A 13580-nucleotide genomic window follows, 5' to 3' on the forward strand; every position below is an offset into this window, starting at 1 on the left:
ATATGCATAAAATAACAAACCTGTGAAAGTTTTAGCTCAATCGGTCATCGAAGTTGCGAGATAATTATGAAAGAAAAAACACCCTTGTCACACGAAGTTGTGTACTTTCAGTGCTTGATTTCGAGACCTCAAATTCTAAACTTGAGGTCTCGAAATCAAATTTGTGGAAAATTACTTCTTTCTTGCAAACTACATCACTTCAGAGGGAGCCGTTTCTCACAATGTTTTCTACTATCAACCGCTCCCCATTACTTGTTTCCAAGCAAGGTTTTATGCTAATAAATATTTGAGTAAAAAATACCAATAGTGTCCACTGCCATTAAACAAGCATGTAACAGTGGTGGTTAATATAAGGCTATAATGCTTAAAGGAATTATACAGGATTGGTAGATCTGACACAACAAGTTTGAAGTGTTTTGTGTGATTAATCATAAAATAAAAAGCCTATTGAAATTTGGGCTTGATCAGTTGTGTGAATCGTGAGAACATAATGAAAAACCATGCAGAATTTTCAGCATGTAATAAACACATTGTCTTTAATTTCTGGATTTGATTTGTAACAACCAAAATCAGTTGTTACATTTTTGGGGTGTTTCTCAGATTGAGTTTTCTCAAATAAGATCTTCTTTCCAGAGGGAAGTATTTCACAGAAGCAAAAGTGCTCCAGTTTGACTTTCATCAGTAAGCTTCTGGACTAAAAGTGTTGTAATTTTATCGTTTACAATCCTGTATAAGGCTTTTTAAATTTGTGTAACTTTGCGCAGTGTTAACCGAGTGAAAACTGGAAGGCAATGGACTCGAGTTAAAAATGTGATTCATGTAACCGTTTTAAAATGCTGTCCATAAAATGCTTATTATCAGATGCTTTATGGTGAAATATGTAAGTTGCATGTCATACATGTTGTCATTTACTGTTTCAATCACCAAATAGCAATCCATGACAACAACAAAAAGGTCACAAAAGCGCCAGATTTCTGAATGCTGTTGTCCGTATTGAGCCCAGTTCATACTTTCTGCGAGTGCGAATGCAAAGTGAATTTTGGCGTCACATGGCTATTTTTGCACCAAATGTTTTGCAGGAGTTGAACACACTGACATTGCGAATTTTTCATTGTGAATTTGTGACCTCAAAGTTAATATCAAGTTTGAATTCGCAGGAAGTGTGAAAAGAGCTTAACTTGGGTAATTGGTTATTTTGTCTGTGTTTGAATTTCATGATGACTTCTTTTGTTTCACATCTCGCAGGTTTAGCCTTGGTCACCAAGCTTGCTTTTACAAAACCCGCAGAGATAGCTCTGTCGCCATTTGTATGACATCAATGCTTGTTGGTTTCCCTGGCAACCAAAATTTGAATCTCTTTCAGTTTAGACCTTTTCTGACCTCTTTCTTGATTTACTTTTCTCACTATGTGGAAAAAATTGTATTGACATAATTTCAAATTCACTTCAAACTGATTAATCCAAATACACAAATACAATACTGGTTCATGATACATACAAAACACAAGATATATTATTATCACCCAATACACTCCATATTCTTACAAACCCCCAGATAAATGAAGGCTCGATTTCACAAATACCTTATAATAATATTGATATTAAGACGTGTGTCAATCTTAGTTGCTAAGCAAGAATACAAATCTCTACAGTAAAACTTGACATCTTTAGAAGAACCTTGGTGTTTTGCAAAATCGAGCTCTGGTGCTGTATCTGATCTGAAGAGAAACACTTTTCCCGACTTTACATGAATACAGGGTGCGTTCGTTTAGCTTCCCTGGGTCGACCCCGGTGTGTGACGTTTTTTTTTCCTAGGACGAACGTGTGCAGATAATTACCCACATTCGTCCTGGAAGAAAAAAACGCCACACATCGGGGTCGACCCAGGGAAGCTAAACGAACGCACCCAGTATAGACGATGTGACCTGTGACATCACATGTTTACAAAAGAGCCACAGAGCCTGGACTTCCTGCATGCACGATTTGTACAAAGCTGAATGGAAGAAAACATAAAATCTTATATTTTATGGAGAGAGCACTGGCTAATTCTTATCAACTTTTGATATGATGAAAGGGGGCACATCTCAAAACTTGTTGAGTTTTTACTTTCATAACTCTTGGATTTATGTGGAAGTTATGACACAAAATGTCAACTTTCCCCTAGGACCAGTGTACTTGACTGCCAGAATATTTGAAGAATGTACAAGGTCACACTTGATGTAAACAAGGTTCACATGGTATATAGACAAGGGGTTTTCCCATAGCCTGCCCGAATACTGGGAACTCCCAAAAACTTCCTTCACCCTAAATTTCTCCAAAAAAAACCCTTCTCAAAACGCTCTTTGTTAAAAATCTGTTTAGCCTCTGCGAATTTTGTTTTTAGGTTTCCGAGTTCATTAGTTCATTCATTCATCTGATCTTGTTGCTGTACTAATCCAGCCTTGATGTATCATCCTTTCTCAACTCTGCACATTGTTGTTAGGGACTTTTCATTTTCGGCGACGGATGGTTCTGCGACCGTCCTCAAAGCCGACGCATGCGCAGATGACGCCAAATGTCATCTTTACCGTCGCAGAACCATCCGTCGTTGAAAACGAAAAGTCCCTATTGTCTTTGCACGACGTCATGGTTCGGACTGCATTTTATGCAGTAATTAATGTTGTTTATTTATCTTGTGTACATTTGCCATCAAAGAAAGAGCTACATTTTTTTAATTAAAGAAATACACATGTAAATGGATTGCTGCTTGCAAATTATTTTAAGCAATTTGGTGTTGTATTCATGTATACATGTTTTACTTTGTCATGTTTGTACAGTGTAATGAATACTTTCCCCCTTCCCAAAATGGTTTTAATTTCCCTTTTTGTGGTGTTCATATACACTACTTTTCAAATCTGATAGGGAAGAATTTGCTATTGAGAAAACAGAAAAGTAAAAGTTAACCAGTCATCAAATTTTATATATATTTTTGTTTCTTCTATTCGTGTTCGTTTACGTTTAGTTTCTAATCCGTCAAAGAAGTCAAACATTTTGAGGAAACTGAATTTTTTTTTTAAGTTAATCGTCAAGTCTTCATTTTTCCCCTCCCCATTCTCTCTAAAGGTGAGAGGATACTTGCCCAGGTACAAGAAATGCAGGACAGGAGGTATCTTCTGGAAAGTGAACGTGAGGAGCTCATGAGGTTTGCCAAGACGCTTCAGTCACGGATGATCGATCGTCGGAACAAAGGTAAGCTACACAGTGTGATTAAAAATGATTAAAATTATAATAATGCAAAAAGAGTTAATGGCCTGACGTATCGACCCTAGCAGAGTCTTTTTCGAAGGCTAAATGACAGCACAACAAACATAGACAGGTATACTGGAGTAACCAAACGCAGTCAAGTGTGAATTCTTGAATATATAGACAAGAGTCGGAAAGCATAATAAATGAAAAAGCAATCACTTGGACTTTGGACACTATTATTAATTAGTTTGTATACAAATTGTGTTAGAGATCATAGATTGTAATTAACAATCCTGTATTACTGAAGGTAAATTCTATTTTTTTAATGGTAGGATCATAGATTGGCTTTATTAATGTTAGACTGACTTATCTGGCAAAATTATAAAGAGAGTCGAGATTCAAATTCAGATTCAAATATATATTTTTTTTAACAGTTTTTAGCAATCAATGATCTAACCTTAAAATTAAATGACACAAATAAATAAATGTCATCAAAATGCGGCTGAAAGATAGAATAGGGGATCAGGTTCCCTTTTTTTCCTCTCGGTATAATGAGAATATGTGTTTTAAAAGCAAAGAGGAACAACATGTAAGAGCAGTATGATAAGAGTATAGGCCCAATTTCATAGAGCTGCTTTGGCAGACATTAGCAGGACACATGTTGTTCATATGACATGGTATTTTGGCTAGTAACCTTATTCTGGTAAGCATACTTTTGTTGTGCTTAGCTACTCTCTGTGCCTATCAGCAGTTCATGAGATTGGACCCTATTAATATATATCTGAGTAAGAATGGATAATTAATCGGATGGGTGCACTTATCTATCTAATTGCTCTCAGCAATCTATTCCTTTATGGGTTTTCCGCCTCACCCAAACAACTATCCATTGTAGATGCTGTTACTAAATAATTGATTAGAAGCAGAGTTTGGCTGCGTTGGCTGCGTTCAAATGGCGACTCCGGCTGTGACTGTTACTAAGGGTGTTGCTGTGGGCATTGTTTTCATCATACTGATCCAATGCCATTTACGAGTTGGAATTGTATGCCTGTAGTGCAATGACCTGCTTTAGTCGCAACTTAAATTTGAATGCCTCAGACTATATGATAGGTTGCTACGTCAAATGATTCGGGCAACTCAACCTCCAGATGAGCAAACCCTGGTACCTGTACATACACCAGTGAATTTTTAGCACTTAGTCACCACAACCAAACAACTCCTGGGCCCATTTTCATAGACCTGCTAAGCACAACATTTTGCATAGCATGACATTTTTTCCGTGATAAAAACAGGATTACCAACCAAATTTCCATATATGATTTTCAGGATTTATTAGCAAACACAGCTGAATACTAGTAACAAGCGATATGCAACAATTGGAAATCGGGTTGGTAATCCTGTTTTTATCAAGGAAGAAATTTCATGCTCAGCAAATTGTTGTGTTACGTCGTTCTATGGAATTGATTCCAGTCATTATGAGCTGTGAAACCATCCTCCAATAGCCACTCTTTCATCAGCGGGTTCAACTGTAGTGTAAATTTGTAAATGTTGCCAGCCAAATTTACCCAAGGATACGTTTTTTTTTCGTCATGTGAGCTTAAAAGCCATCAATAACTAAACGAGACACTGCAATCATTTGCTTTCAAGGTGGACGCTGCTTTGGTTTATGACCAAGGTTTTACTGGGTAACCATGGTAACTGCAATATTAAGCATTTTGTCTCAAACTGGGACCAATTTCATGGAGCTGCTTAAGCACAAAAAGAAGCTAAGCATAAACAAATTTTGCTTACCAGAATGAGAAAAAGGTTACAAGCCACACAACTATATCACATGTAAAATTTGTGGCTGGTATCCTGCTCATTTCTGCTTAGCAAACAATTGTTAAGCAATATCTTCTGCTTAAGCAGCTCTATGAAATTGGGCCCGGGTTTTAAGTAAGATTTGAAGCTTTGCATGGTAGGAGTGTAATGAGGTGAGGTTTGTGGTGTAGCACCATGTGTGAATCTCTCTTGATGAGTAGTGTTGGTTATGAAAAGAATTGGTGGATGACAACATGACTCAAAATAGCGGATTTACACATGGGGCTACTTCAAGCCTCATTATTTTATACTCCCACCATGCAAAGTTTCCAATCAGGCTTAAAATCAGAAATAAATTCACATACTAACCAAACTGATTGTGACAAAACATTTGTGTTTGATTTATAAAGTGAACATGGTAAAGGTACTGACAGGTGTTTTGTATTTATACATTTACCTATACTTCAATGAGTTTAGTTCTGAGATGAAATTGTAAGAACATGCCTGTATGCGTCGTTTTTTGAAAGGGCAAGGGCACCAAGGCATTTTCTCCTCTGTAAAGGTCACCCTATTCAGGAAATTATAAAATTCTCCTGGAGCATTTCAAGGGCACTAAGGCAATGACCAGGGGCATGGAGGCAATCGCCTTCGGTGCCTCTGTGAAGTATCAGGCCTGTATGAAATGTGAAAATAGTTTAGGAGAAGTGGTAGGTACTTCAGTGTCGAAACACTTCACCGGTCATCGAATCAGGGTGCTGTCTCAAGCCAATACAAACATCAGTACCCTCTCCATGGTCCTCGACCACTCTAGCCACAAATTGCCTGAAAGGTAACATCTCTCAAGAATGTTAAGCCGTATTCAACCTCAGTGTATTTTGTTCCCCATTGCTGATCAATACTTCACCATGACAATTGATCAGTTATGGAGAGTTGGTAATCCGTATTGATCAGGCCGCTTTCCTTGTCTTGTTTTATTGATCGCTCTGCGCAGATGAAGACGGTGGGGAGTCCGGTGGTGGCACGATGCGACCAGGTGACTTCTCATTTTGTGACGTGTAGTTGGTGATAGTTAATGTTGTCACCGTCCATGCTAGACTGCTTTGCAATTCGCTTGCTAGACCTTTATCATGCCCTTGTCAGATTCCCTGTGACTTGAAAGAGTTATCGTAATACATAATCAAAAAGGGGACAGACTATTTTCAACCTTAACTTCTTAATACCATGCCCAATATTGTGCAGAGGGTACACCCCTCCCAATATTCAAAATACTATTCCCTCTTGTACAAAAGTACCCCCACCCCCTAAGATGCTCTAAGGAATTTCTGAGATTCCAAGCACAAGTACTCCATGCCTGAGTCTTTGGCATTGGTGCCACTTCAAAAGTTTCCCATTGACTTAAGATGATGGAAGTTCCCTTTGCATAATGAAAATGGCCTTGCCCTTTCACAGAGGAATATCCAGGCCTCGGGAAAAGGGGGGGGGGGGTTACACAATCCCTCATATAAAGCACCAAATGTGGGGAGAGGGGATGGACAAGAATGATAAAGGTCTCAAAACAAAATTTGAATGACTTTTTGGTTGTGCTGCTTTGCTTCTGTGCATTTTATCCGCATGTTGTTGCAAACTGCTAAGTAGTTTCAATCTGCTACTGTCTCTGTATGCTCTGTCCAATGGAAGCATGCTCTCTTTTTTCTAGGAGGTGATTTAGCAATAATTCACACATGTTATAGACGTGCATTATTGTGGTTATTATTTAATATAAAAAAAGAACAAACGCTTTTTGCTGGAACGTATTGTCATAGGTTATCGCTTTGATTCATTTTACAAGCATGACCACATTTTGTATTGGATCTTCACACACTTTTTTGTCCTCTCTCAAGCTTTTCACTTTACTGCTACATCTTTCTTAATGCTTAATGTGCACTTATTCTTGCTTGATGTTTTGCTTTAAAGTCTTCCGTGTTCCCGTTGATGAAGATGATGATGATCCATGTAAGCTAGATGTTTCCCCTCCTTTCAATGTTTGAACACTAAGTTTGCAGTGCACTGGATTTATCTTGACTTAGATCCAAGATGTTTGCCGTGGCGTGTCATGGCCTAGAGTTAAAGAGCACTAGATTCAAACTTTGGTGTTTCTGAACCGCAGAGTGAGGGCTCATGTCCCAGGCGTGCAAAAAACCTTGTTGTCTCGTCCTTCGGACGGGACCTAAAGTTGTTGGTCTCGTGTGTTGTTGAGGCACGTAAAAGAACTTAGTGCACTTATCGACAAGAGAAGGGGTTCTAAAACCACATTTCCTATACATGTAATTGCTACCTTGATCCCAGGGCTTGCTAACTTGAAATACACAGTACACATTTGGTATTTGCTCTGGGTATATATTAGCATAAAAACTCACTTGGTAATGAGCAACGGAGAGCTTTGAGGGCAATCTCCCTCTGAAGTAACAAGGATTTGATAAAGAGGCAATTTCTCGCTAAAATATTCTACCTTTCACCCTGCTAACTTCTTAGAGTGCCCAAAATATACTCTCAACTTAACTAACAACATTTCCACACTTTTGCTTCTATCTGGGTTTTTTCTTTCTATGCATATAACTTATCAATATTCGTAATCAATGGATGTGTGATTTATTTATTTGACTTTTTTGACTTAAAGCACTGTAGCACCACGTCAACACTGACGTTTACTTCATTTGATACAATACTAAGAAGATGTACAGGAAAAATAGTCGGAGAAGCCTATTGTTAAGCATCTAAAAGCACACACATTTGTGCAACTAGGGTGTGTTTTCTTTCATTAGGCACCAGAAGGATAGACCGCTTGCAGTGCTATAAAATGGAAATTGCACAGGAAGTTGAAGCTCAAAATCCGCCGTTTAGTAGCTTCATGAAATTGTGCCCATGTAATGCCAACTTCTAATTTAGCGATAAATGCACTGGGTTCTTTATACACTTGGTTTCAGATGCCACAGTAAACTACTTCACCAGTCAGCCCATTGTCTGAACGAAAAATTGTAATTATGGTAAAATGTCACATATTAATTGCAAATTACGGAATAATTTGTAGCCACTTTAGTATTTTGACACGTCTGATATTCATGCGGCCTGTTTCCATGGCAACAAAGAACAATTAGGCCCGTCAAATTTTCCTGTCTGCGTAGGAAGACGACTAGTAATGAGGCAAAATGTACTCGACCATATTACTTTGGTAAATGTTTTGTTTCGAAAATGAAGCATCTATTAAAATCACTAATTTGTTATCATCTGTTTAAGTGGGTTTCTTATTGACTGGGTTTACAAGCCAGGTTTTCGGAAATTAATCAAAATGTGGTGTAATTTTTTAAAGATATAGTTTTTGAAGCATTTGAAAGCATGTTTTTGTTTTTTTTTCAAATGATATATATGTATTTACAAAATTCTTTAAAGTACAAATGCTCAAAGCAACTTTGTATGAGAGCAATTGATAATTTTTTAATTAAACAAAAGTGTATTTAAATTAAAAATGAAATGAAATTGAACACTTGAGATGAGGAAACTTGTTGCCAGACGAAATAAAGATCCAAACATGAAGATCAAAAGCTAATGATCTCACGAAGCAACTCATTAATCATACTAGAGGTTTTTATTACTTGGATGTCATTGCCGAGTGGTCAAGCACATTGCACTCAAGCTCTGTTGTTTCTGATCCGAGTCTAGGTTCGAATCCCGGTCTTGACATTTGTGTCCTTAAAGCCATTATACACTTTCGGCACAGAAAAAAAAAATGTTCACAGAGAATTACGAGAATTACGGATTTATATTAAACATGTCATGACACGGCAAAGCGTGCGGAAACAAGGGTGGGATTCCCCGCTATTTTCTCCCGACTCCGATGACCGATTGAGCCTAAATTTTCACAGTTTTTTTAATTTTTATATCCGTTGTGATACACGAAGTGTGGGCCTTTGGATATTACTGTTTACCGAAAGTGTCCAATGGCTTTAAGCAAGACACTCAACCATTATTGCTTCGATCTTCAGACAGGATGTTAAGTCATTGGTTCTGTGTGCTGTGTAATGCATGTAAAATAACCCAGTTACACTTATCAGTAGCGGAAGGGGTTTGCCCCAGTGTTGCTTATTGGCTGTGGCTGCTGAATGCACTGCAGCACCTTTTCAATATCTTACAAGGTTTTGCATGGATTATCTCATTACTAAAAAATCTCAAAAACATGTCTTAAATGTTTTTCAATGTTCAAGCACCCTGAGTACCTTATTGTAAGCATCAATATTATTACAAATATAGGAAAAGGAGGAAAAGGAAAAGCCTTGGCTTAAAATTAAAAGCAATTTTGTTTTGCATTGACAATTCTCTTAGATTTTAGGCGGCCAATGAAACAAAAACTGCAATTAATAACTCAAAACAATGGAAGACTCTTGGACGGTCCTTGAACAGTTCTCGGCAGTAGTGCCTGGCTCAGACCTCTGCGCGCTACGCGCTATATTGAGCATGTGCGCGCACGCTCGGAGCCGAAATTACATTTCACTATATAATAATACTCTATATGTAACAATAAAACATTATTAAAAAGGGACCATTATGTCTGCTGCAGCTAGCGTCTCAAAAGTCTCTACTAAGATTAGTTTTTTCTTTTCCTAATCCATTGTTCACAGTGAGAGATTTGTGGAAGAAGAGATACTTTGAGGAGAAGAAGAAGACCAACCCACTAGAGGAGCAAGTGAACAGGCTCCGTGGTCAGCTGGATCAGCAACACAGGAAACTACTCAGCCATCTGGAAGGAAGAGGAGCCTACCAGAAAGGAGCTCCAAGAATAAATGCACCGCCATCAAAGAAGGTAATTAAACAACCCCCCCCCCAAAAAAAAAAAAATAAATAAATAAATATTTTCCCGAGTTGTGTGAACAAATCACAAGCATATTCTTTTCCTCAACACTCCAACCTGTCTCATAAAAATCAACTAAAAGAGAATGTCTCTTCCATCAACAGAATGACCACAAGATTTTGATCATCAAGACAAAGCACTCTATAGAGGATTTAAGGAGGCGAGTGGAGAACTCTAAGATGAAACTCACCTCAGAAATTAAGGTAATTATAAAGAAAAAAACCAGCCCCCCCCCAAAAAAAAAAAAAAACAACATTATGTTTGATGGTTTGTTTTGCAGTATGTACAATTCAATTCGTATTGTAATAATAATAATAATAATACTTGTAATGCGTACATATCCACCCTGCTAGATGTTCAAGGTGCAAACCAAAAAATGTTCTAAAAAATGAGTCCTTGAAAACCTGTGACATAAGATAAGTTTACGCTTTGTTTGTTTTGAAAGTTGTATCCTCCTATCAAATAGACAAAGATCCACTTGGATGTTTATATAAAACAAATGATGAATGGTGGTTGTTAAGAAATTTAGAAACTAATTTGATTTGTTGTTGTTGATTTTTTAAGTATTTGAAATCGAATCTGTGTTTTGGCTTTTAGTGCTGCTTGGTGGTGTTCATGAAATTTTAAAAAACTATTAAGAATTTTTATGTTTTTTCCAGTTGCGTAACCAAGCAGAGACGGAGCTGCGAAATCTGAGGTCGGAGGTCATTCAGCGCAAAATCAATGTCACCATAAGTACCTCTAAAAGTAAACTCCAAAACACCATTGGAAGGGATGAAGCGCAGCCGTCACGCAACATGGCAACTCGGGCCACAGGTGTGTCGATCACACCCCACGGAAGCCAAAAGAGGGGGGTCAAATTCTAAACAGGGTTTTTCTGGTATGAATAGTGTGTAAAAATGGAGAACAGGCTAGTGTGCAATGAGCAGTGATGAATTACTGAGTAATAGAAGGATTTATGGCGAATGATGTACTGTTTTTGTCTTGGATTTGTTGAGGAATATTTCCTACAAACCATGAAGTTGTGGCCCGATTTGGTAATCGATAATTACGATTACATTTAAATGGTATAAACAAACATGTTACAAACAGGTTTAAATATCATTGCCGTCAAAAACAAATTTGCTCAAGTACTTTTTTAATACTGACCTGAAGTAGTGAAAAGTATTCCAAGTAAATGTCCATGGCTTGCGTGTTTCTGGGGAGTGAAAGGAGTGTGTGTATAATTGCTGCAGAAAACCATGGATTTGTGGTGATTTTTTGTTGTCGATGGATGTAGTTTAGAATGTGAAAAGTACTCATTAGCTGGGTTAGTGAGTGAACTGGAAACTCTAATTTGGAATTGTCAACCTTTCGGAAATACATGTTTGTTTTCACAAAATTGGCAATTCGTAAACATTTAATGAAACTGAATTATCTTTGAAATGACGCTCATTATTTTCAATTTACTTTTAGTTCGATAAAAACAAATTGCTTCATTTTAATGTTTTATGTAATTCGTAAAATAACAAAATTTCTCTTTGAAAATTTCATTAAATTATTTTTAAGTAATTAGTAATAGTGCAAAAAGTTAATTGCATGTGGAAATTGAAATGTGCTCTATAATGGCAATATATTGTGTATCTATAATTGTACAATACTGTAATTTACTTAATCAAACCTCATTTAGCAGAACATGCACTTTTTTAAGTTAAGATTGTACAGTATATATATTTTAATTTATTCATCCAGTGCTCACTATAAATTGAATACGTGCGCTTATTGAGTTTTGTATTATATGTTACTCTAGTTAGGTTGATGAATGCGTATTTTTTTTTATTAATAGGAAAAGTAAAGACGACTATTGTCAAACATTTTGTGGTTTTGGGGGAGTCTCAGTGGCAGCATACTGTCTTGGTAAATCGATTGAAATTTGGTGGAATATTGCATGGTCCCAACTTTCATGAAAGCTGTTGAGCAGAAGGTGCTGATTTAGCACATTTCTTTACTTAGCAAAAAGTGAGTGGCGAATCAGTTGCAACAATAAAAATAATTTTGGCTGTAACAGGTTCTGTCAAGCAAGATTTTTTTTGGTCTTAGTAAATTTGTTTGCTTACAGGCTTTATGAAAAAAGCTCTGTTAGGCTACAGCTACGACTGTTGCTATTGGTTTGGTAAGGATGTATTGTATTTCAATGCATTTCTGACGCAGCAATCAAGTCGTAACTATCTATAGCCATCACTTTAGACAAAGCCCATGTGGGTTGCCAAGTCCCCTATTGACAAAATGCTTGCATCAGGGTGGTGGATGAAGTTATCATTTGAATTATGAGATCTACTCCTTTTACATAGCACCATGTAATGGTTTACAGGGTGCTGTGGCGCAATATGCAGCCAATCAAACCAGGAACACCTGGGCGAACCCCTTCTTCTTTTCGATAAGTGTTCTTTTACATGTCTTACACAACACACAGGACTAACAGCTTAACCTCCCATCCTAAGGACAAAGCGTCATGGTAAAAAGTCTTGCTTAAGGACACAAGTGTCACGACTGGGACTAAAAGCCACACTCTGCTAGTCAGAAACACCAGAGCTCGAGTTCGGTGTTCTTAACCGCAAGGCCAGGGCACTATGTTGCAGTGACAGTGCTCTGATGATACACATCAGATTGTCTCATTTTGGTTGCAAATTGCTGTGCAATGCCTTGCAGGATTTCTTCACTCCTTTTTTTCACCGGGCAGTGAAAAGAAGATTGAACTCTGCTAAAAAAGTCTGAACTTCCTCATTTCTGATATTTTCATAGGTTACCTGGGAAGGTTTGTTTATGATGTGCAAGCTTACATTACCTTACTAAGTATTTTTAGCTGTGTACACATCTAGCACAAAAGTTTGACGATAATCTTGTAAGCGGAGAACTGTGACCCTTAGCACACCAATAAAGGTAGATCCAATAAAATGGGCCTAGATCAGGTCCCAATTTCATAAAGCTGTTAAGCACACAAAAACTTGCTAAGCACAAGAAAATAATGCTCAGCAGAAATGGGTTACCAGCTAAAACACCATTTAATGTACACACATATATTGATTGACACTGGTTTCCTGCTAATTTTTGCTAAGCAGAGAATTTTGCTCAGCACAATTTCTGCTAATGTCTGCTAACGACATTACGAAACTAGGCCCAGATTCTTTTATTCATTTTTCTTAATACATCACGTCCAACGTATCCACTATTGAATTGGGGGGGGGGGGGGTATTTCTTGAATATGTAGCTTTCTACTTCAAACTTTTATTTTTATTTTTTTGATGTATGCTTTGGTCGGTATTGTGGTAATTACCTGAGCAACCTGAATAAATCTTATTTTATCGACACTCTTTGTGATTAAGGTGCAATTATTTTTATTTAAACTGCCCAAAACCAGACTCGTGTTCTTGTCTAGTTAGTCTAAGATGCCACTGTCAACGCAAAGAGATAACCCGACAGGGAGCACGCTTTTCTTCTTGATTTCATTTCGGTTGACGGCTGTCTGTGGTAACGAAAGCTGGAAATCGAACCAAGAGTAGCGGGCAATACAGTGCGCTAATGGTGGTAGTGAGAATAGACTTACGCAAAGCTAGCGAGCGTTACAGTGCGCTAATGGTGGTAGTGAGACTAGACTTACGCAAAGCTAGCGGGCAATACAGTGCGCTAATGGTGGTAGT

General features: G+C 37.6%; 1 protein-coding gene across 4 annotated transcripts in view; it reads left to right on the forward strand.

Moving 5' to 3' along the window:
* Window positions 1–12274, forward strand: part of LOC117297310 (spermatogenesis-associated protein 1-like) — a 33452-nt gene extending 21178 nt beyond the window's left edge. For 3 of the 4 annotated variants that reach the window (XM_033780272.1, XM_033780275.1, XM_033780273.1), the window contains exons 9-13: window positions 3102–3227; window positions 6013–6054; window positions 9674–9855; window positions 10008–10106; window positions 10563–12274. In XM_033780272.1, the coding sequence (XP_033636163.1) occupies window positions 3102–3227; window positions 6013–6054; window positions 9674–9855; window positions 10008–10106; window positions 10563–10769 (656 nt within the window). In that variant the 3' untranslated portion in view covers window positions 10770–12274. The remainder of the gene's footprint in view (window positions 1–3101; window positions 3228–6012; window positions 6055–9673; window positions 9856–10007; window positions 10107–10562) is intronic. The other variant, XM_033780274.1, reaches the window with a different exon arrangement.
* Window positions 12275–13580: the final 1306 nt, after the last annotated feature.

This window comes from Asterias rubens, chromosome 12, assembly GCF_902459465.1.
Source record: "Asterias rubens chromosome 12, eAstRub1.3, whole genome shotgun sequence".
Lineage (NCBI taxonomy): Eukaryota > Metazoa > Echinodermata > Asteroidea > Forcipulatida > Asteriidae > Asterias > Asterias rubens.